This window comes from Rhincodon typus, chromosome 31 (genome assembly GCF_021869965.1).
Source record: "Rhincodon typus isolate 14 chromosome 31, sRhiTyp1.1, whole genome shotgun sequence".
Taxonomy (NCBI): domain Eukaryota; kingdom Metazoa; phylum Chordata; class Chondrichthyes; order Orectolobiformes; family Rhincodontidae; genus Rhincodon; species Rhincodon typus.
This window is the reverse complement of record NC_063362.1, coordinates 13,256,100-13,281,982: the sequence shown is the minus strand read 5'-3', so window position 1 is coordinate 13,281,982 and position 25,883 is coordinate 13,256,100. Positions and strand designations below refer to the sequence as shown.

Genomic DNA, 25,883 nt, shown 5'->3' with positions numbered 1-25,883 from the left:
TAAATACTGTGTGATTTGACTTCAAAGAGCCTTTCACTAAAGTCAGGTTGAGATCCAAATCTATAGCATAATAAGGAATTCAGTTTCTGCTTTCTGGGGAGGTTGAAGTTGTGATAGACGGACATCTTGAAAGGTCCCTCACTAAAAACTCATGCCAAATACTAAACAAATAAACATCACTATTTCCAAGGAACATCACACTACTCTTTCCTGTCAGCTTATGCAGGCTCCAATTGAGAAACGAAGTCTGCCATGTAATATAGAATTCCTGAAATACTTCCTAAAGAATAACTTTTAATACTTTTTGAGCTGAAAAGAAACTTGTTTTTTTTCCATGACGGCCAAGAAGAGTGCCATTTTGCATGAAGCTACAAGCAATTTGGAAAGTCTGGAAAATTCCAGTTCCCAACCGTTTGGGGATCAGACTGCGAGCAAATTCCTGATGTCCTGAACCAATCTAGATGATTACTGATTGCAGAGACACACATTGGATGTTAGATCTTAAAGCATTAAGCAGTTAGTATACTTGAGATGCCTCCTTTTTAAATAAAGCACCAAGTTTTGAAACTTGAAACACTGTGACAAAGGTGAGGGCCAGAAGGAGGTGCAAGTATATGTATTTGCTGAATCAAAGCAAGGAAAACTTAAATGATTTAACATAGTAGTCTTGTGGAAAATACTGATATTGTGAAAGATAATTTATGAATGCATATCTTCCCTTAGTGCGTTAATTTGTGGAAATGGTGAAAATTCATTTGAAAGACATATGTGCGCAACGGGATAAACAACACATACCACAACACAATGGTAGACCAAGACTCATAACTGATTTTCTTCAAACATTTGAGTTCCTAACTTCAGTTGCTTCAGTTAAGTGTTCACGAGAAGTCAAGTACACATCTACCCATTGTCATGCACCTCCCCACCCTGCCTCACATACACAAAACTGGAGCATTAGGAATTTACTCTGGCATATCTTCCTGCATTTCAGGGTGGCGTTGGTGTTAATCCAGGTCACTTGACTATCCATCCAACCTATGAAGGTAAGATACAACATTGGGGTAGCAGGTAAATGTGAACATTATTCTCATAAATGATGAGAAGTTTATTTTTTAAGAATTTAAGCTAAAAAGAGATAATTTTATATCTAACATAACAAGTAGGAACGGGAGTAGACCATGCAACCTCTTGAGCCTGCTCTCCCATTCAATTTGTTGATGGCTGATCTACAGCTTCAGATCTGTTTTTCTGCCCATTCTTCATATTCCTTGATTCTCAGTGATCCAAAACTCCACTCATTGGTAGAAAATCTGCAACCCACTGAGGTAGACAATTCCAAAGATTTGTAATCCTTTGAATGAAGAAATTTCTCTTCATCTCAGACCTAAAATATTGATATTGATCACTTATTCTACACTGTAATCAGTGTTCTAGATTCCTCAACTTGGGAGAAACAACCTCGGTATCTACCTCGCCAAGCCTCTTCAAATGTGGTATGTATCAATGAGATTACATCTCATTCTTCTAAACCATAGAATACAGCCTCAATTTGCTCAGCCACTCATCATAGTATAACACACTCATTCCAGAAAACAACATAGTGAACCTTTGCCGTTTGGCTCCAAAACAAGTATATCTTTCTTTACATATGGTGACCAAAACTTGCAGTCAGTTACTTAAATTGCCTAGATCTTTTCACAGCCTCTTTACGTCTTCCTCAGTTTACATTCCACCAAACTTTGTATCATCAGAAAAATTAGATACATAACTCTTAATTGTCTGGTATTTCAAAAATGCAGTTGTCCATAATGACTACTGTCTTGAACTTTGTTAACAAACAATTTTCAAGTAGTGTAAGAAACTAGTTATTAATTGGTTATCCTTTTTTAGTTCACATGCAACATAATCATCCATAGTGTATTGTTCATATTACTAAATGAAACTGTCACTTGTTATTGTATTCTTAGAATGAATGTTAAGATTTGATGTCATTTTTGTGCCACATGTTCAGCATAAAGATCAGTTCTAGTCAAGTTTGGTTCAGCTTATTGTTATTTTAGCATTTTTTTCCCCTCAGCTTACTAGATTGTAATGAGATGAATTAAATGACAATAGCTTTTTGAACTACTGCAGTGTAAGAAGTGTACTCCTTGACTTTAGCATTGTAATGCAAACATATGGCCTGACTGCAAAAACCTTAACTTTCTAACTCGTCAAAAATCCTTCTTCAGCACTAAAAAGACTTACAGGGTTGCAAATGCCAGGAAAAGTTTCCTTTCCTCTGTTTTTGTAGAGATCATAAATTCAACTTTACTCACTTTAGCTGCCAAACATTCATTACAGCTAAGGCAAGAATCCTAGTGAGATGCAGGAATGGGATCCAACAGTAAGAGAAATAAATTCCATGCATAAATATTGAAAAAACTCTGTATGGATCATTTTGCTTTAAGAAAAAAAAAGATGCTGCAATGTGTTAAATGTTCTGCTGCTGTGGTTTCTGATAGCTGTGAAATATAGACTCCAGTAGGGCCAACAAAACAGGATATGGTCTCATTAAAGCTGAAGATGAGGTAGATTCCCAGAAATTCTTGGTAATGTCCAGCTGAACAGCAATTGAAAACAGCTGTTTCTGTACATTTTTCTTGCTGTTTGTTTTATCTCAGAAATGTACCCTAAAGCAACATTAGCATCCTCATAAAACAGGTCCAAAATTTAACTAAGTAAAATAATGATTGCAATAATGGTAGTTCTTGCATCAATCTCTAAGTGTTACAACTGCTTTGTTAAGCCAGAAAATAAATCTTCTTCCTCAATAGCTAAATGCAAAACTATTTTCTTCTTTTATTTAAATGTTCTTTTTAAACAAATTAGGTGGTGGGTGAGACAGCAAGGTTGGCGGGGTGGAAATGAGTATCAGTAGAGAAGACAGGGCGAGAGAATGAGTGGGCTGGAGATTGTAAGTTAAGTGCTAGGAAATAGGGATTCTGAGATCCCATGGCCATGTTGATGCGATGTTACCATCAAAGAGGTAACCAAATGATCGTGCACGAATAATCTTCTGAGTAGCCACAGGATCTATGATATACATTCAGAAACTAAAAATGCAATAGCATTTCACATTTGCTGAGCTGCTCCCTTCTAAAGTCAAAGCATTGTCCAGCAATTTAAAAGCTCTAAGATATCAAACAACAACATTAGTATTTTATGTTTTCTGTAGGAGCATGAAGATTTGCTGTTAACACCTTTTTCCAAATAGTCGCACAATTGTTTTTCTCCATTTTCTTTTCAATGCCAATTGTCATCCTATCTCTGCTGAAGGCACTGACTGGAAGTGGTTCCACAGGTATTTGACGTCTATTTCCTACGTTGCCTACAATTGACATCACATGCAAAGAAAAGATCATGAGATAGAATCAATGCAGAATGGAAAAAATTTGCTCTGAAGTGGAAAGTTACTTGACCAAAAGATCATTTCTGGGCAATATTCCATGCACTAAGATACTATACAGAAAGACTAATGTCTATACATCATGTCTTAAACGTTGAAAATCAGAAAACAGCAATCGACTCAAAAAAGTTGATTGAAGTGATGCTGCCATCTAGAGATAGCTTTGAAGGAAAGGAAAAAAATACCACTAACAGGCTACTAATTTCGATGTTACAAATGTGCCCGTTGTATGTTGCTGGTGCCAGGAAGTTGCAAGTATTTTCAAATTAAAAGATTGCTTTCCATTGATTTCAGCATGTAGTAGTAGATATTAATTTTCTGTGATATTATTTCTCTTTAAAACTCTCTCTGTCCCTTTCTGCATTAGCCAAGAAATTTCTCTTGAGAATAACTCTAAGGCCTCTGCAAATTCTGCTTGCTACCTGAACACCAAGAGATCTGTAACAGCAAATTCTAAGGTACTCAGACTTTTCTTCAGTCCCTGGGATGAAATACCAGGCGTCCACATGATATCGTTCTCTCACTTGATCTTAAGGCCGTACATCAGATATTGGGACCACTCTGGAAAAACGTACGTAGGTATCCAGGTCCAATACTTCATCACATTATCTAACATTACCATTCAAACACATTTTAACTCTTAAGTCCACAGCATTTTGATGAGACATAACTTGAAAGCAAAAATTGCTGATGGCAATGTATTTGTACCAATAGCTACTTTCTTCAATTTCAACAGCAGTGCTTATATTCCTCTCAGTAATCCCTGTGATTAACTCATTAAGGTGCAGAATTTAGGGACTCCATTGTCCAACTATGGAATTATCTGCACACAATGGTCTTGAACTACTATTGTGTCACTTATATTTCTAATTTGTACTTGAAAGTGAAGAGCTCATCCTAAAGCTGCTGGAAATCATGACTCATACTGGAATATGACTTCATGCGTGGATACATTCCTTCAATAGCTCTCTCTTCACAGGTCTTGTGGTACCCAACTTTTGGATTCACTTTCACACACAACATCAGGAAGAAAATGTATGCAGTTGGTGGACTGTTAGGAGGTTCAGTATTGAAGGGCCTTGTTAATTCTAGCTATCAAATCGCATAAAAATTATGTCCAAACATGCAAACAACATATACATCCAGAAACATCATTTTAAAACAGTTTTTGGCCCCAGTGAGACCACAATTGAAGTATTCCATGAAGCTTTGGTCGTTTAATTTCAAAAGCAGTGTGGCGTTATACCCATTCAGTAGCTAGAGAGCTGTAACTGATCTCATCACAGTAAAGGACAACATACTAGTAAAAGACCAACTTCATTTAGATGCTTTCTCTGTTGTATAAAGACTTAGACAGCATTCAATAGAAGTATTCTAAATCACAAGTTTGGATAAATTTGATCAAAGTAAGGTTTTCTTTATGTACGGAATTTAAGCATATGTAGCATATTCAATGACAGCAAAAGAAAATACGATGCTCATGAGGAGCTTGTTTCTACTGGAAAGAAAGCAAGTACGCAAAGCATATGGCCGGCTTTAGCGCATGAATGAATTGGTGTCAAAAATGACGTTCAAGTTTCATAGAACGTCAAAAATAAATAAGGTTCAATTTTATTTGAACTTCACTAAGGGAATATTTTGGTTAGATGGGCGAGATGGATCAAAAGTCTAATCTCATTTCGAAATGCTGCTGTGCTACTATAAATTTCAAAGGAATATTAGCTAATAATCTGGAACAATTATAGCTAAAATACAACTTAGAAATCAAACTTGGATCAGTTGGCAAATACATTAAATGATATGCATTTATTATGTAAGCACTGCCAATATAAACTCAAATACAATAGGAACATAAACTAAAAATATGGATCAAGGATATGCAACACAATGTTAATCTCCCTTATCCCTCAAGAAGGCCCCAGTTGCACATGATGTTGCTCTAGTGATTTAAGATTACTATAGTGATGTGGTGTTGGATCGATTCAAGTACATGGTTTGGGACCAGCAAGAAAGTCAATCCAGAAGTAATTGGGCCAGGAAAGGTAGTGTTAGCTGAATATATAGCAATCCCTCGCCAGTAATAATTTTTCCCCAACTTAGATGTCATTGGATTGGCACCAAGATCAGGATAAAATGCCAGGAAAAGTAATACCAGCTGAAAGGAAACCAGTACTCAGCCAGTACTAAGTTTTCCCAGCTATTAGATGTTGCTGGACTGGCAATAACGTTAATCCAAAAAGTTAATTTTCATCTAAGGATGCAAGCTGGCACTCAGCCTCCAAAGTGAGAAACTCCAGATGAAAACAGCACCTTAGAAAGGCACATTTCCATTACCGAAGAAGAGACTATTAAAATTTACAGTTATTTGAAATATTTTTCAACTCATGTGCAACGGACTAATATACTCTCTTTGAGATTCTCTTCACCAAAATTTGACAGAAATATCTTTTAGAATAATGTGAAGCAAGAGTTTACTGAAATCACCTGCAAGTGCGATTCATAATCTGATAAAATTTGATCAAAACATCCCTTTTAAACTCTACTATTAATTTTGAAAGCAGTCTTTCAGAAAGAAAAATTGTAAAATACTTGCATTACTGAAGTCAATGTTAAAACATCTTGATAATGTTAAAGCAATCATAACCACATCCCAAGGAGGTGGCCCAGCAAGTGCGGGGCCCAGCAAGTGCGGGATCACATATATTAATTCACGATATCTAATGATTTACCTTTCAAAATTGAAGGCACAGCAAATCCTATGATTGCAGTAGAGTTCATCATCTGGAAATGACTGAGAATAAAACACTGGGTGGAATTTTCCAACCCCAAATGATATAGGCAACGGCAATTCAGTTGGGAAAATATGGCAAAATTGTAATCTCATTTTATTCAGTCATGAGTTTTTATAGCACTGAAAGAGGGCCTTTGGCCCACTGTCCAAATCAGTCATCAAGCACCTATCTATTCTAATCTCGTTTTCAAGGACTTGGCCCATAGCCTTGTCTGCTACGTTCATTTCAAATGCTCATCTAAATATTACTTAAATGTCTTGAGGGCTCCTGCCTCTACCAACTTTTTAGTTAGCAAGTTCCAGGTACCCACAACCCTCAGGGTCAAAAAAGCTTTTCCTCAAACCTCCTGCTCCTTTCCATAAAACTGTGCCTGATAGTTATTGATTAAGTGGAAAAGCTTTTTCCTACCTACCCTATCTATACCTCTCATAACTTGGTACACTTCATTCACATACCCTCTCAGCCTTCTCTGCTCTTAAGAAAACAACCTTGACCTATCTATACTCTTCTCACAGCCCAGGCAATATTCTGGTGAAACTCTTCTTCACCCTCTCCAGTGCAGTCACATTGCTCCTACAGCGAGGTGACCAGAACTACACATAGTACTCCAGCTGTGGCCTAACTAACATTATATACAGCTCCATTATAATCTTCCTGCTCTTGCATTCAATGCCTTGACTAATTAAGGCAACTAACCCACATGTCTTAACCACCTTTTCTCCCTGTTCTGCTGCCTTTAAGGATCAATCGACATGCACACCAAGGTCCCTCTGATCCTCTGCACTTCCCAAGATCCTACCAATCTATCAATGTGTTCTTCCTTGTCTTGTTAGTCCTTCCAAAATGCGTCACCTTACTTTTTAGAATTAATTCCATTTGCCACATTTGTTCCATTTATTCAATGCATCCGATCAGCCTGTCTACATTGTCCTGTAGTCTGCTATTTACCACACCGTAAATTTTCATGTCATCTGCGAGCTTACAAATCATCCTCTTACATCTATGTACACAACAAAAAGTACAACACCATGCACTGAACATATGGTACATCAGTAGACACAGATCTCCAGTCACAAAGAGACATTTCAACCATCACCATCTGCTTCCTACCACTAAACCAGTTTTGGATCCAATTTATCAAATTGCCCTGGATCCTGTAGCTTCTTAGCCAGTCCTCCATGCAACACCTTGTCAAAAGACTTACTGAAATCCATGCAGACTGCATAATCCATCAACTGCACTAATCCTCATCTGCACACCTCAACATCACAGGGGAGAAAAAAACAACAGTGTTGCACCCAAGGTTTGAACAGCAGGATGAGAATCTTGCCTCATTGATGTGCGGTTTGGTATTCTTCCACATGGCAGAGATAAACCAGATGGTGACAAATCCCAACACAAAATTAAGAGCAGGTACTTAGCAGCACCATGCAATGCTTGCTTCTCGGGGCCTCCATCTTGGCTAACAGTTCCTAACATCTCAAGGCACATTCCACGGTCAAGGACCACCTGCATTTTTTGTCTATGTGGTTGGCATTGGAGATGCATGAGCCTCACCACACATCATCGCACATCCCTGACTCACTTAGAATACACTTATTTAACTTCAATCCTGTACTTTGTACTATAATGACACCTTGCACCATTACATTGCTGCCAGCCGACTTTACATACAGGAACACAGACCCATCTCATAGACTGAAGTAGAGTGCTTCTGAGGGGTCTTAGCGTGTTCTTTTAGCACTCACTCACTTTGCACCGACTTTGATGATCCTGCTTTTTAGCAGACACAAGCCAGGCAGCTTGCCATAGTTGTCAGCAATGATCAGTCAAGAACGTGGACATATTGCTGAGTGAAGTTATGACAGACCTGGACAAAGTAAACAGGAAAGGCCAATTATCAGCCAGTACAGGGTTAAGGTGATGATTAGTAGATGGATTAGAGGGGACAAGGAGAGGGTGGTGTGCGTCTGGAATTCTGTCCAATTGGCAGAAACTCTCAACTTGCTTAAAAAAGGTCCCTGAATCTACACTCCAAGTACTGAAATCTGCAAGACCCACAAATCAGGTGTTAGGAGAGGAAATTAAGATGGGTGCCTAGATTTCTTTTTGGCTAATGCAAAAACTATAGGCTGAAGGTCTCTTCCCATGTCGCAACCTATGGTTCTAAAATAAGTACTATCCTAAAATTGGTCAGAAAAAATATCAAAATCAGTATCAAAAGAATTAACTGTGATCACTTATGAATTAAATAGCTTCTACTTTTGATGATAAAATGTGCAGTCCTCAAATGCACTACGGAAACCTGATGAAAGCTACTTTTCTCTACATTAGAACAGTGATTGCACTTCAGGGATATATAATTAACTGTAGGACATTGAATGTGTGAAAGATAGTTAATAAAGACAAAGTTTATTTTCTTTTTATGAGCAAAATTTACCTCATCATCATGGACCAGTTCCTTCTTTACCACTTTCATTGCATATATACAGTCATTTTTCTTCAAGCGCACAAGAAGAACTTTAGCATAGCTGCCACGTCCAATGACTCGTATAAGGTCAAAATCTTGCAAACCTAGCACCGAAGAAATCTTGATTCCATCGACACCATCAACCACTGGTTTGATATCCTGGAAACAAAATTTCTTTTAAAAAATGACACCATTCAAATATACTTATTAGTTCAAAGTCCCTTTACACTTAAAGCCAAATTATAAATTAAATAGGATAAAGCAATATAAAATACGTGGGAAATGGAAAGGTCCAATCAAAATATCACAACACAGGTTACTGCAACTCCTCCTTGTGTATGCTAGTTCAATGTCAAGTAATATTGAATTAATGATCCATTAATGACCCACATAGCAAGGAAGCTATTTAGCTCATCATTCTTTGGTCAGTAGTTTGAGAACTATCCAATTAGACCGACACTCCTCCTCTGAATCCAGCCATGCAAATTTGCCTTCTATTCTTTTATAATGACTAAATCCAAGTGCTGAAGACATTTATTTGCCTTAAACATACACCTGCAACTTGAAGCAATAATTAATCTTTTAACACCAAATCTAGGTCAACAATTATATTGCTTCAATAAACTAAATGATCTATTTTGTTACTTTGCTTATGTCTCCACTGCATGATGACAGCAGTCTTCTAACATCACTTCTGAACACATCAATTGATGCAAAATATCATGATCAATGACATTACCAAAACCGTATTCAGCTAGTCTCACTTATCATTTTGGTTCTTCACATAGTCTCTTGCAATCTTCAAAATCTCTCCACACTAGTCTTGCTTTGGAGGAAGTATGGTTAACGAAATTATTTCTCTTTGCATTCAGTTTGAGACTTGTATTTTAAGAATCTGCAATACACTGTAGCATATGTGTTATGTGGCTATTGGGCATGGTAGTTTAAGGTTATGTAACGAGACCAGGAATCCCAAAACCTGGACTATAAATTCAAAGAATTAATCAAATTTGATGATTTGAGGATTTTAATTTAGATTTTAAAGAAAATAAAAATCTGTTGATGTGACTGTGAAGCTTGCTAAAAGTCCAAACTGGTTCAATTACTCCCCTTTAGGGAAGGAAATCCAATCTCCTTACTCTCTTCATCTTATGTATATATCACCAATTCCATGCCACCAACATAGTTAACTTTTAATTTCCTGTGTAATTGCCTAGTAAGTCACGCAGTTGTATAAAACTACAGAAAATCTTGAGATTGTTGGGAGAATCCTCACTCTTAATTGTTGTCACATTGTGTGAAACCTACACTGTGATTGAGATCCTCTGTTTGAATATTAGGTGGCTGTTTGCTGACAGACAAAGCATGCACGTGCAAACTTCATTGTCTTCAACTTTCTTTGCTGTTTTTCTTCTCTCAAACTCATTCATGCTAGAAGTCAGCTGTGTGTCAGCTTGTGCGATACACACACATGCACGCGCGCACACAGTCTTTTCGATGGGACCTCAGATTTAATGTCTCATCGGCCTGCTCTGATGGTTATAGAATATATTATGGCATTGTTGTGGAAAAAAAAAATCAGCAGTCCCAATGTTCAGGCCAATCTTTGTCTCTCAATTAATATTAACAAAAAATCAATTTGTGATCAGATTGCTGGTTGTGGGCACTTATTATGCACAAAATTGGTTGCTGTATTTCTTGCGTTACAACACTGATTACATTTTAATCATACTTCATTGCCTGTGAATTTCAGACATCCAGCGGTGAGAGGAAAACAAAAAGGGCTTCGTAAATGCAAATATTTTAGCTTTGAATGTGTATTGATACTCTCCAAGAGATTAAATCCAATTGGTCATTCTCCTTGATGAAACTGTATGTATTAAACTATTCTACTAAAACAGTTTCATAGCTAAACTCAATCCTGTCCTTGTCAACCTCCGCGTGCATGCACTATCCAGCACTGATAGCATTGATCAGGAGCCAGAATTGCTGTTTTTCTTGCCAACCCTGTTCAGTGATAACAGTTGCAGAAATATTATAGTTGCCTTTACTGAGATCAGCTAACTGATTACTTCTCAGGGGTAGAACTTGATCTCCAGGTATTATACCAGGCTGGACATATCCATTAGAGATTCTTTAATTGTGAAATAAGATAATATAACCACTGATACAAAACTGATGATGCATCATTGCATTTGTGAAATCATAAAAAAGCTTCATGTTTATTGTAAAACCTACCTCCGAGTCATCTGTGACCCTGTCTAATTTAGTCCGACTATGTGGCAAGAATGGTACAACTGTAAAAGAAAGGAACAGGAACTCAGAGTTGACTCATTTTGCAGGATTTACAAAACATTTTGTCCCCTATTGAAGATTAGTATAAATAGTAGCAACAAAAATAAAATCAAAGTCTAGAAATCTGAAACAAAAACAGAAATTGTTGGAAATGCACAAGTCTCTGATGATGAAAGGTATGACCTTCCTTCCAATCATCTTTTTTGAACAGAAAGAGAAAACGTTAGAAATACTCAGCTGATTAGGCAGCATCTGTGGATAGAGTAACCAAGTTTATATTTCAGGACAAGTTCTGTTAATAAAAACTGAAGAAGATACAAACATACCAGTTTTTAAACAAGTACAGGGACATGAAATGAAAGCAGGATAGGGGACAACTAAAAAAATGAAGATGGAAGGCAGGAGTGATTAAATTCCAAAAAGGTAATCATGCAGATAAAAAAGGAAAGGTCATGGGACAGGCAAAAAGCATGTGATGCCTTTGGCAAAGCTATAAATTAAAACAGCAATCTATACTAACATCTGCCTAGAAAAACTGGGAAGCGTAGTATTGATTTAACATTGTTAAACTCAGTGTCAAGTCCAGAAGGTACTAATGCGACTAATTGAAAGATCAGGTGCTATTCTGTGAATATTCATTCAATGATTGACAGTAACTTACATTTATAGAATAATATTATTGCCTGGTATATGTCATTATGCACATATTTTGTTGACATTTGACTACATGCAACAAATGCACAGCAGAAATGAAACGCTCTGTTCAACACCTCTACCTTCCTGCTCGTACGATCATCATTCTTCCACACATCTGTCCACTGACAAGTTGGTTGAACCCACCTGTGCTGCACCTAATTTGATCTACCATATGCCTGCCTTTCATCTCTATGTCCCATATACAATAACCTTTTGGAATAAGATCGACCATCAGACATCCTGGAGATCAACCAATGGCAAACACGCAAAGTCACTGACAATCTCCTCACGGCAAACTCCATTTGTTGAATGGCAGCGTTAAACTTACCATGTCAAATGGTCTGCGCCAAACAATTTCAGGCCAAGCCAGGGCCTCTCTGTAGCCAGCTTCCACTTGTGGAGAGACAAACATATGGCCTAAAAGTGCCTCCCCCTCTACAGACAAAGTGGCAAACTAATTACCTTAATGTCAGCAAATTAGGAGATTGTAGGGATACGCATTAATTGAACAAATGAAATAAAAATTGTCCTGTAAATTGGGAGGATAAACCATTGCACGCAGAAACTGGCGGCATTGATGATGATTGCAAGGGATGAGTGCGGTGATAGTGACTGCCCTTGACATCAATGCCTCAATTGGTCACAGTTGTTGGTGGTCATACACCTCAACTCAAGAATATCTCTGCAGTTGTTCTGCAGGGCAGTGTCCTGTCCAGTTGCTTCATCAATGACTTTCGTCCATCATAAGGTCAGATTGGGGTATGTTCGCTGATGATTGTACAATGTTCAGCATCACGTGCAACTATTCAGACACTGAAGCAGTCCACATCCAAATGCAGCAAGATAATATCCAGGTTTGTGTTGACAAGTAACATTCATGACACACAACTGCCAAGCAATGGCCAATTCCAACAACAGTCAATCCAACCATTGCCCCTTGACATTCAATGGTATTATCATTACTGAATCCACTCCTATCAAAGTCCTGGAGGTTACCATAGTCCAGAAATTGGACAGGACCAGCCATATGAATACTGGTGGTTTGAAGGGCAGGTCAGAGTTTAGGAGGCCTACAACAGATAATTCACCTCTTGTCTTCCCAAAACTGTCCACCAAGGCATAAGAAAGAAGGTTGATGGAATACTCCCCATTTACTTGGATGAATGCAACTCCAACAACACTCGAGAAACTTGAAACCATCATCATCCGCAGGTTCCTCTCCAGCCACTTATCCCGACTTGGAAATATATCATCGTTCCTTCACTGTTACTGGGTTAAACTCCTGGAGCTCCATCCCTATCAGCATCATGGGTACCTATGCCAAGAGGGTGTAGCTGTTCAAGAAGGCAGCTCACCACCACTTTCTCAAGGACAACTCGGGAATGGACAGTTAATGCTGCCCCAGCCAGCAATGCCTACATCCATGAACGAATGAATAGGTAAATTGAAAAGAAGGAAAACTTTCTGGTAATTCTGGGAAAAAAAAATGTGAAGGGCTGTAGGCAAAAGTGCAGGAAATGGGATGAATATAGACAAATTCTCTGCAATCCACAGTAAAGGGGGCCCCTTGGTCGAGGAAAAAGGAAAACATTTCTGAAGAAATTATGTGGCAGTGTCACCTGCCACTGTCAGAACAGATGCCACAAATGCAGAAAAAGCTAGGAGAATAGAACACAGCCTTTTTTTGGATAATTAAACTCACTGCCCTCATTCTTAGCTCACATCTCCTAACAAACGGTTCTGATGATAGCAACAGTAGGAAAAAGACAGATATATATTGTGGAGTATATAATAAATATTTAACCTTTCACCATCTTGTTAAAACGACTAACAACAACAGTACAAAATCAACAAGAAAGACACATTTACTAGAATCACTAGCTGTTTCACTTCAATTGGTATGGCAAAGACACAACATTTAATATTGCTTGGAGGTCTTACGTTTTCAAAGATTGTGGCAAATGATTTATCTGAGGTTTTGTGGGAATACCTGTGAATGGTTTCTTGAAAAGGGGTTCACAGAAAGTTCAGTGCGGACAATGGAGCTTTTTAAAAAAAAAGCTCACAGTAAAACGGGGCTTTGATCAGATAGGCCAATGGGTCAAAGAGTGGCAGATGGAGTGAAATTTAGGTAACTGTGGCTAAATTGAGTCCCCCTGCTCTCTGAATCATTATACAAAAAAAAACCTCAAGATATTTTCATTACTAATTGGAACATGTTAAAATAGTCAGATTTGGTTTTCAATTCTTGAAAAGACAATTCTCTTTGAATGTGTATTTATCTAATGACTGAACAGATGATGCATTTCAGCTTGGAATGCACACTGCCAATTTTTATAGGTTGCTCATTAACTGGAAGCCTCAGGATGATCTAGGTAAGTTGTTATATCCATACAAATCTTGACATCCAGAAAATTATCCCTGCGGCCCTGTTATAGGAAGGATATTATTAAGCTGGAGAGAATTCAGAAAAGATTCACGAGGATGTTCTGGGAGTGCAGGGTTTGAGTTATAACGAGAGGCTGGACAGGCTGGGACTTTTCTCACCGGAGTGTAGGCGGTTGAGGGGTGCCTTATGGAGGTTTATAAAATCATGAGGGGCATAGATAAGGTGAATGGCAGGTGTCTTTTTCCTAGGATGGGGGATTTTAAGACTACAGGGCAGATTTTTAAGGTGAGAGGAGAAGTATTTTAAAAAGACGAGGGGCAACTTCTTTTTCTTTAAAAAGAGAGAGTAGTTCAGGTGTAGAATGAACTTCCAGAGGGAGTGGTGGATGCGATTACAATTATGTTTGAAAGATATTCAGAAAAGTACATGAATAAGAAACATTTGGAGGGATATGGGTCAAGTGCAGGCAGGTGGGGCTAGTTCAGTTTGGGATTACGGTCGGCATGGACTGGTTGGACATAAGGGTCTGTTTCCGTGCTGCATGACTATGACTCTATTTGTGCCATGAAGGTAGCAGGGATAGATTGGAGACTTAGTATATGAAGAAGAACATTTTACGGGAATAACTTTAAGCAGAAATATTTTTAACGTAGGGAATGAGCTTACAGATCTAGCCACAGCTTTAAAATATAAACTCCATCAGGAGTGCTCAGTTTGCAACCACAGTTGAACAAATCAAACATGAGCAACAGAAATGATTCAAATTAGTTTCAATGAAGTTGTCCTGTTGCCCACCAGAGGTCACCAGAGGAACATATCAAGGTGTAGAGCTGGATGAACACAGCAGGCCAAGCAGCATCATAGGAGCAGGAAGGCCTGCTGTGTTCATCCAGCTCTACACCTTGTTATCTCAGATTCTCCAGCATCTGCAGTTCCTACTATCTCCGAGAAACATATCAATTGCTTTTTGGTGCGTACTGAATGTGTCCGCATTCGAAAATTCAAGCTGCCAAATCTTAGTTTATTTTATAAAGGACTCGATACATCGAACGTCTTGTCATTATTGTCTACAACCCAAGAAGTTCCTTACACGATGGCATGGATTTTATTAACTATCCTAAATATTTCTATTAAAAATGTTTGAGAAGAAAGTGAATTTCACTTTATAAAAATCCTCTTGATTTGCATATTTTATATTTTTACATATTTTCAATCAATACTGGTCTCCAATCAGCCCATGGTGAGTGAAGTGAAACTCATATGTTTATTTTCAGCTCAGTAGTGTACCTGGTGATTGATTTATGCACACTGAACTCCCACAAACACACAATCTGTTTTTGTGATGTCAATTGCGGGACAACTATTAGCTATGACACCAGGGTTAACTCTCCTGCTCTTATTGGAAATGATGTCTGGGATCTTTACATCCATCTGAGAACAGATGAGTCTTTGGTTTGAAATCTTATCTGAAAGAAGGCACTTCTGTTGGTGGAGTACTCCCTCAATGCTGCATTGCATGTCAGCCTAGGATTTTGCATTCAATCCAAAATCATCAAACTCCGAAGCAACAGTTCTACCAAATGAATCTAGTTGACACAGAGTTGAGATTGTAAGAATTGATTTCAACATGGATCTTCACAGACAATGTCTACTAATCTATAGTCATGATGGCAGCATTTTCCAAACCCTTGAAATAAAGCAAATACTACAGATTTTACAGGTTATCACAAAGTTGAAATACAACAAGGAGTATCAGGACCTCAGACCAGTTCAATCTATACATCTGAAACCTTGTGTTGTGCATTAGCTTCACTTAACAAGGGGAGTAGGCTGGAAAGAATGGCCTGAGAAGAGGCAAGACTTAAAAGCTGAGATCAAAGTAAAGGGCTTGATTACAATTGAAATAATAGCAGGTAAAAGGCAAGGTAAAGTTGCCATAGTCTTACCAGACCATAGGGCTGTTCTCATAGTCAAACAACTAGTGGTGGTTTAACCATACCTCAGGCAAGGGGTGAGTTTGAGGAGAGTCCTTCATGTTAACCTCAGCCGTGTGTGAAGTCTGGTTGGTGATGCAGACACCAACAGCATGGATTCATTAACACAGCACACAGGTGATTGCACAGTAATGTGTGAACATGAATTTAGTGGTTTTATTGGATACCACAATCTAACATGCAAAATTTTAACTTGCAACAAATCTTATTTTTGTGTCTTTACCATACTGGCTTTTTTTTTAAAAAAAATCAGTCTTATAATGAATTAAAACAAAATATCAGAGCAATTCAGTACATTATTGTACCAAAAAATTACATTATTATTATAAGACACAAATAGCAGCAACAAAATCAGAGTGGAATCAATAAAATGTGAAACTGAGGTTGAATAAACCACCCTCATATACGAACAAGAAAAAAAACATGGTCCTTTGAACTATGGCAGGAAGAACTGTGCATCAGCATGCATTTTTACTTACTGTGCAATATTTTCTAAACAAGATCACAGACAAGTATAAAACTTTTCCTTTTTAAGTATCCACTCACAGGTACATGAAAACACTTTCATCTTTATTAACTGTTACTTCTACTCTCTCACTGATCAGCAAATAATTTTGAATATATTACAAGAAATACCACGTTGGGGGTTTTTAACGGATGTAAATTTGTCTTATAACAATAATGCAATTTTTTGGTACACTAACGTACTGTATTGATCTCATATTTTGTTTTAATTCATTATAAGACTGGTAAAATAATTGTGCCTTGTCTATCCAAACATACCATATATATTCCTGTAAAAATTGCTTTTTGAGACCAATATTTTAGACCAAGAGTTACGGGGCTAACTTTTACACTAGTATGATTTGACAGAACGACACAAGTGCTCAATATTGGACACATTTAATGGACAGGGTGACCTTTAGTGGCTGGGAAGCTGAGGAATTGTCACAGCAATTTAAATAGTAATGAGAAAAACAAAGCTGCAGTCTGTTAAATAAACTTTCCAAACGAGAGTCTTCGCACAATATTCCTAATCATATTCTACTGTAAATAAAACTCCCGTTGCATTCCTTCACATCTGAGCAGATCCTATGTATGCGCAGGGCTTGTTAAAGAAGCCATTCCCTACAGACAAGCCCTGCACGTACACAGGATCTGCTCAGATGGAGGAGGAACACGACGGACACCTAAAAGATTTTGAAGGACACCCTCATTAAAACAAGATATGTCGCTCAAATCATTGATCGCCAGTTCTGACGTGCCACAGCCAAAAACCAAAACAACCTCCTAAGACAGACACAGGACATGACCTATAGAGTACTATTCGTCATCCAGTACTTGCCCGGAGCGGAAAAACTACACGGTATTCTTGGCAGCCTTCAACATGTCATCATTGACAATGAGCATCTTGCCAAGGTCATCCCTACACCTCCACTTTTCCCCTTCAAACAACCGCCAAAGCCTAAACAAACCATCATTTGCAGCAAACTACCCAGCCTTCAGGAGAACATCAACCACAACCATCACACAACCCTGCCATGGCAACCTTTGCAAGGCATGTCAGATTATCGACAGAGATACTACCATCACACGTGAGAACACCATCCACCACGTACACAGCAGATACTCATGTGATTTGACCAATGTTGTCTAAATCATACGCTACAGGCAAGGATCCCCCAAGGCATGGTATATTGGCGAGCCCATGCAGATGCTATGACAACAGATGAATTGACACCACGCAACAATCACCAGACAGGAATATTCCCTCCCAGTCGGGAAACACTTCAGCTGTCAAGGACATTCAGCCTCCGATCTTCAGGTAAGCGTCCTCCAAGGTGGTCTTCAAGATACACAGCAACACAGAATCGCCGAGCAGAAATTGATAGCCAAGTTCTGTACCCATGAAGACGGCTTCAACCGTGATCTTGGGTTCCTGTCGCACTACATGTGACCCCATCACACTGTTCTATATCTGTAAAATCTTCCTTACTGTCCTGTTTTGACATCATCACCTTGATAAATTGTTATGATCTCTCTACCTGAATTAGTTTGTACAGTTTTGGATTACTTATTACTCTGGTTAGACCCTCGGCACACGACTCTTATACTTATCATGTTATTCCAATCATTTGGTTTGTTTCCAGCATCGCCTTATTTTTAATTCTTTGTAATTATCTCTCTGCCTCATTTAAATCGAATTATAGGTCAACCTTCAATTGCTATTCAGCTGTTGACATTTTACTCATACTGTCTGACAATCTTGATCACATACAGAAACCTATATTTGGCCTGCCGATACTCCAATTTTCATGATCTTTGATCTCTCTGCCTATAAATTCTGTGCCTGTGTGCTTCTCTTTCACTTCACCTGAAGGGGCCATGCTCTGAAAGCTTGTGATTTCAAATAAACCTGTTGGATTATAACCTGGTGTTACTGGACTTCTGACCAGGTTACAATGTGTAATTGATGATGGTAATACAACTCATTAACATTGTAATACAAAGTTGAGTAATTTTCCAGGAGTCAGAGCAATTATACACACAATATTTTCAAAGAAATATGGATCACCAACATATTTTCAATAAAATAAAACACTATGAATTCTGATCTCATCAAGATGAGGGATGCTATAGATGAGAAATGGAATACTTTCTATCTTGGGCACCAAATATTAATGGCAAGTACACATCCTGCTTTTACTTCATAAATCTGACTATAGCTTAGCCACTGCGAGATTAGTGAAACTTCTTTGTTGTTTTGGCAGAAAAATTGTATTTGTTTTAAATACCATTGATCATTCAGAAAGGTTTGAAACTTAAAAACTTACTTCCATCAGGTTCTTCTGAAGGGATGTCAACTTCATCAGTCTTGTCATCAAGTGATGGTTCGGGGGAAGGCATGACTGGATCCTGACCATTTAAACAGGAAGCAGAGGAAAATCATTTATTTAACAGAACAAACAATTAAGGCATGTCTAACATTCTAGTCAGGATTTCAGGTGGGTGAGCAGCAAAGGATCATTTAAATTACGGTCCTAATTCCCAGGTGTCAGGTGGGAGAAGAGGTGTCAGTTCACTACATCTATTTCATTAAATCTCACTTTAAATATCACCTGTACAAAATCAAAGCTGACAAGTAGGCAGCAACTTATGAAATGCCCAAAAGTGAAAATTTTACATGGATAAAACCTGCTTCTTCTGGTGAAGCAGGTCAGAAAAAGGGAACACAAGCTTAAAAATAGTCTTAGACAATTCAGAACTGATGTTGGATAGCATTTCTTCACACAATGGGTAGTGGAAATCTGCAATGTTCTACCTGAAAATGGTGTGAGGCCAAGAAAGGTGAACATTTCAAAACTAGGGCTGATGCGATTTCATGTCAGGCAACTTACGTCATATGAACATGTCAATTAGAAGCTGGGTAGGTCACTCAGCCCCTCAAGCCTGCTCCATTTAGTAAGACTGTGGCTGATCTGCTTCTACTACATTCCCATTCACCCTGATAATCTTTCTTCCCCTTTCTCATCAAGAAATAATCTACCTCTACCTTAAAAATATTCAAAGAATCTGTTTCCACCACCATTTGAGGAAGAGAATTCCAAAGACTACTGACCACCAGTGGGAAAAAAAATTCTTATTCCTTTTTTTAAATGGGTGACCTTATACTTAAACAGTGACTCTTAGTTCCAGATTCTCCCACAATTGTAAGCATCCTTTCCACGTGCACCCTGTCAAGATCTTATATTTCAATCAAGTCATCGAATCTATGCCGACCAGATTTCCTAAACTGATCTTGTCTCATTTGGCCACTTGTCACTTTTCTAAACACCAGCAGATACAAACCTAGGCTCTATTTTTTTCTCATTAGACAACATCGCCCGACATTCCCAATAGTAAACTCTCTCTGAACTATTTCCAACATATTTTGCATCCTTCCTCAAATATGGAGACCAATACTTTACATGCTATTCTAAATGGGAGTTGCACTGAATCAAGACTGATAAATGCAGTTAGTATGACAAGCAGCCCTGATTTTAATGAATGGTGACAAAAGATCAAGTGGATGAAAAACCTCCTCCAGCTCCGAAAAAAAATCTTAAATATTAGGAGTGGCTAGACTAGACAAAATGTGGATACAGAACTCACCTCAAATAGCAACAAGAACCTTTGATATACTAAAACATTTCAAGGTGCTTTACAGTAGCATCTTCCAAGAAGACTTCACACCAAGCCACATAGGGAGATATTAGAAGAGATGGACAAAATCTTAGTCATAGCTAGGTTTTAAGAAATGTCTCAAAAGGTGTAAAGAGAGCTTGCAAATCAGAGTGAATGAGAGAAGAAATTTCGGAGCTTAGGGCTTCAATAGCTGAAGACACTGTTACTAACAGTGGAGCAACTAAAATGGGTAGGAAGTAGAGAACTGCAGATATCTTAAAAGGGTTGCTGCTGGAGGAGGTTTCACATAGAGAAAAGGGAGGCTATGGGAGAATTTAAATTTTAAAATTTCTACCCTTCTATGGCCTCAAACACGAGCTAACAAATGTCATTATAATTAGAAAGATATTATTCTATTTATATGGGAAATCAGTGACTAAAGGGTTCATTAATTCAAAATTTTCACTGTGATGAAGAAGTGGCTTAGGAAAAGTTATATTATGTAGCATGCTTTGAATACATTGCTTCAACAGTACTTGTGGAAGAGTCTTGAATGCAGTAATGAGGGAGGATGTCCTGGAAGGACTTCAAATGAGGCCATCTGGGTGGAGCTAAGAGATAAAATTAGGGGTGATTAGTTATTTGGGACAGATAGCTTAGCATAATTGCATTAGGCAGGGCGGAATTTTTAAAGTGCATCCAGAGGAGCTTTTTTGTCAGTACATAGATAGCCCTACTCAAAATTAGGTTTAACATACCCTATCTTAAGTAATGAAGCTGATCAAGCAGTTGAACTTTCATGAGTAGGCATTTTGGTGAGTGACCATAACTCTTAACTTTCAAAAGGACGATGGAAGACGATTAAGATAATGCAGAAGTTAAGTGTTTAAATTGGGGTAAAGTCAATTTCAATATGATTAGACAGGCAAATATGGACTGGGAATAGCTACTCCCAGTTTGAGTCTACATTTGGTAAGTGGGACTCTTTCAAAAGTAATATAGTGTGTTTCAGGACCAGTGTATTCCTTTAAGAGTGAAGGGCAAAGGCAGCAAGTCCAGGGAAACCTGGTTGTCAAGGGATATTAAGAGTTTGATAAAGAAAAAAAGAGTAAGCAAGTTACGGTGCATTAAAAACAGGGGTTGTCCTTCAAAACTGTAGAGTGTGTCGGAGGTTGCTTAAAAAAGAAATTAAGAGGGCAACGAGGGGCCACAAAATCTCTTTGGCAGATAGGATTAAGGAAAACCCCAAGACATTTTATAAGTAAATCAAGAGTAAGTGGATTACCAGGAAAAGAGTGGAGCCTATTAGAGACCAAGGGGCAATTCTGTGCATGGAGCCAGAGGATTGTGGATTAGGTCTTAAAAGAACATTCTGTAGGAATGAAAGGAGAAAGACATTGTAGCCTGCGATTTTAGTTGGGAAGGCAAGGTAATAGAAAACAATTAAAGGTGGAGGGATTAGATGTTTAGCGGGCATGAGGGTGCATAAATCAAGACGGCCTGATGAGTTGTATCCCAGGCTGCTTTAGGCAGCAAGGGAGGACATTGCTGAGGCCCTAGCAGAGATATTTAATACTTCACTGGACTGGCCACAGATGACTGGAGGTTAACTAATATGGTTCCTTTGTTCAAGTACAACAGCAGGGATTGGTCAGATAATTACAGACCAGTCTGATGTCAGTCATAGGGAAATCATTGGAAAAGATTCTGAGGGATAGAATTAACTAACACTCGGAAAGGCAGGGATTAATCAGGAATAGTCGGTACAGATTTGTTAGCGAGAGATCCTGTCTGAATAATTTAATTGAGTGTTTTTTGAAAAGGTGGCTAAAATGATTGATGAGAGTAGTGCAGTTGATATGGTTTATATTGATTTCTGTAAATACTTTGACAAGGTCCCACATGGAAAGCTGGTCCAAAAGGTAAGAGGCCATGGGATCCAAGGCAAGTTAGCAATCTGGATCTAAAACTGGCTTGCAAATAGGAGGCACAGGGTAATGGTGGAGAGTTGTTTTTGTGACTGGAAGCCCGTGAACAATGGTGTATTATCACAGGATCAGTGCTGGGACCCTTGCTGTTTGTTACGAATATGAACAACTTGGATATGAATGTAAAAGCTATAATTACTAACTTTGCAGTTGACATGAAAATTGATGGTCACGGGGCTACAGTCTGACATTATTCAGCCGGTAAATAGGGTAGAACAATGGCAGATGGTATTTAATCCTGATTAGTGCCAGGTGATGCATTTTGGGAGGTCTAATAAGGAAAGGCTGTACACAATGAATGGCTGGTTTCTTGGGAGCAGTGAGAAAAAGTGACCTTGATGTACAAGCCCATAGATCCCCAAAGGTGTCAATACAGGTATATGTGGTGGGAAAGACCACATTAGGATGCTTGCTTTCATTAGCTGGGACACAGAATATAGCAGCAAGGAAGTCTTGTTACAATTTTATAAAATATTGGTTAGCCCACAGATGGAATACTGTGCGTAGTTCTGATTGCCACACAGTTGAAAGGATGTGATTGTACTGGAGAAGGTACAGAGGAGATTCACCATGGTGTTGCCGAGGATGAAAAGTATCAGAAAGACTGGATAGGTTGGGTTTGCTTCTCGGAGCGAGGGTGGTGGTATTTGATGGAGGTATACAAAATAATGAAAGGCATAGGCAGGGTAGATGGTGAGAATCTATTGCTCGTGGAAGAGTGTCTTAGACCAGATGGCACAAGTTTTAAGATGAGCAGTAACTAGTTTTGAGGAGATCTGAGAAAAATGTCTTTCACCCACAGGGCTGACTAAGAGGATGGTAGAGGCAGCTACTTTCTCAATATTTAAAACGCCAGGGCATACTTGGCTATGGACCAAGTGCAGGTAAACTGGATGAGTGTGATTTGGTGTTCATTGATCAGCATAGACTTAGTGGCTTGAAGGGCCTGTTTCAATGCCGTATGACTCTATGACATCGACTGTTGGAGTAAATTGGCTAAATGCTTGAAATAGCAGGAGCTACAGGAAGACAGCAATTTAATTTTGGATTACTCTTAGAAAGAGCAGCAGAAACAATGGGCCAAATGTCCTCCCTGTCTATAAACCTCTCTGCTTCCAACAGCCACAGTGGAACGTGCATGGATAATATTAACATAATCCGGCACAGAGGGAGAGGAAAGGGAAAGTAAAAAGATCTAACTAGCAGAAAATCTGAAATTCTTGCACAACTGAATAGAACAGTTTACTGTCGCCAATTCCTCAAACAGCCTTTCCTGGATCACCACAAATCAGAAACTCGGCTGGACTAGCCACATAAAACATCCACCTTTTAGTGCAGCTCTAAGGCTGTGTTCATTATAGGGAGTACTCAACTGGCTCCCCAAAGCTTTTCCATCATCGAGAAGGCACAAGTCAGGGATGTAATGGATTATTTTCCACCTTATTGTATAGGTGCAGCTGCAACATCAAGAATCTCAACAACATTCAAGGTGAAACAAACAAACAAACGTTCAAAAACAGAAATTGCTGGAAAAGCTCAGCAGGTCTAGCAGCATCTATGGAAAGTAATCAGAGTTAATGTTTCGGTTCAAATGACCCTGCCTTACCTCTGAGGAAGGGTCACTCCACCCAAAACATTATCTCTGATTTCTTTCCACAGATCCTGCCAGACCTGCTGAACTTTTCCAGCAATTCCTATTTTTGTCTTTGATTTACAGCATCTGTTCTTTTAGTTTTTAATCAAACAATCTGTTCAATTGGCAAACCATTTGTGAGCTTAATTAAGGATGGATAATAAACATTGGCTAAGAAGATCTATATCCTAAAATTAACATCTGTAGGGTTATATGCCTGTCTCAACTTAGAATGAAGACAGCTGAAGCTGTAGCCAGTAACTGTTTGCCCGAGGTAAAGGCAATGTTCTGCGGTTTTCTGGATAGGTCTGCGTTCATCTGCCTATCAACTCAACAGAAACAGTACAGCACAAAGGCATAAAAAAGATTAAGCAAAGTAGGAAGGGGTTATCAAAACAATAACTGAGAAAAATACGACTCTACAGAATTTAGGTGTCAGGTTTACACTATTAACTGAAGAAAATTTTACATTGTTCTGTACAAGGAGAAAAGCAAACAGCAATAAGATAATATCAATTTCTTGCTGTTGTGAATTATGTAGAAGTTCTATAATTTTAATATTTTTTCCATGATGCAGAATTAACAGTTATCAGTTCAGGGCACCGATAGCACAATGACTACTTTTAAAATTTCAATGAAACAAAACTGAAAAGGTCACAGTCACTCACTAAAGTAACTTTTAGTAACACATTTTCTTCTCGCATTTCTTTCTAGCGTAGTTGCTCCACACCCAAACACAGCGACTATCTAGTACAATGCGAGAGAAAGCTACAGCTGGCCAACTAACTCCCTGGGATACTTGTTCTGATGTAACTGATAATTGTTTTGGAAATTAAAAATGGATGCTGGTGATTTATATTATCCGTGCCTGTTATACAGGAACATCTGTATGGTCAGTCAGTTATTCTGTAATGCAACGTTGGCCTAGGTAGTCTTCCGATCCAGGCTGCATGGCACGTTTGAATTAAACAAGGAGCTCTGGTCTATAGAAGATGTAGTTATTTCAAACATCTAGGAAGCAAAAGGCAACGTCGACACAAATTAGTGCCAGCTGTCAGTAAACCTGAAACATCTTATAACAATTTAATGTTGATTTGGAACTTTGACCCACATTACTGCCAGAAGAAAAAAAAAAGAAAGAGCGAATTGTGCGAAAATTAAAAATGGAATGTTGACCGGCACATCAGTGAACGCACAGCTACAGCCGAAAATGAATTGGGACACTGATGTCATAGAGGTATTTGAGAAGTTTAAACAAACATGCACACTGACAGTAATTTCCTAAAAGGCACCAGAAATGAAGAGAGGGTAACACAGGTAGAAGATAAAGTATTGAATTTATTTAACTGTTGGGTGCTTAGTGAAGATGACAGAAGAAAGCAATACAAGAGCTTTGAAAGATTCAGTTCCTATCTTAAGCCAAAACAACTCATTAGATTGATTGGCATGAATTTCAAGGTCTACAACATGAGTTAGCCGAATCTTTTGACAACTTTGTAAACAAGACAAAACACAGTCAGAAAATACAAGTTTAAGGATACAAATTAAAGGCTGGAAGTATCAACTAACTTGGTTTTTTTCACACCCTGATGTACAGAAAGCACCAATAGCAAAGGACAAATTCATAACATCACAGGCTATACAAATTACCAGGGCACACAAAGTCACAAGCAGACAGACGAAGGTGCCGACTATTCAAATAGCTATCCTTCAGCCAAGCCAAGAGAAAGGAAGCAGAATTGATCCAAAGAAACAACAACAAAGCAATGTACATCAAAAAAATGCAAAAGATGTGCAGGATCTGTGATCTTGAAGGTGGATGCATTCCAGCAGAAAGGAGATGAGACACACAGGGGCTGCAACAGAGCATCAGCACAGCACATGATGTCCAGACATCATGGTGTAAATGGAAAAAAAAAAGAACAAGACAACCATCTACAAGAATCATAGCGTGAACCAGGGTGACAAATGCATTATGAAAATGGCCAAATGTCAGTTTTTTGGAATGGTGTAC

General features: G+C 38.4%; 1 protein-coding gene across 4 annotated transcripts in view; it reads right to left on the bottom strand.

Annotated features, from left to right (window-relative positions):
- Positions 1 to 25,883, bottom strand: part of prkcz (protein kinase C, zeta) — a 400,034-nt gene that overhangs the window by 154,593 nt on the left and 219,558 nt on the right. For all 4 annotated transcript variants that reach the window (XM_048615094.1, XM_048615093.1, XM_048615092.1 and 1 more), the window contains 3 exons: positions 18,919 to 19,000; positions 10,949 to 11,007; positions 8,681 to 8,869 (listed from right to left, as the gene is read on the bottom strand). In XM_048615094.1, coding sequence (XP_048471051.1) covers positions 8,681 to 8,869; positions 10,949 to 11,007; positions 18,919 to 19,000 — 330 coding nt within the window. The remainder of the gene's footprint in view (positions 1 to 8,680; positions 8,870 to 10,948; positions 11,008 to 18,918; positions 19,001 to 25,883) is intronic.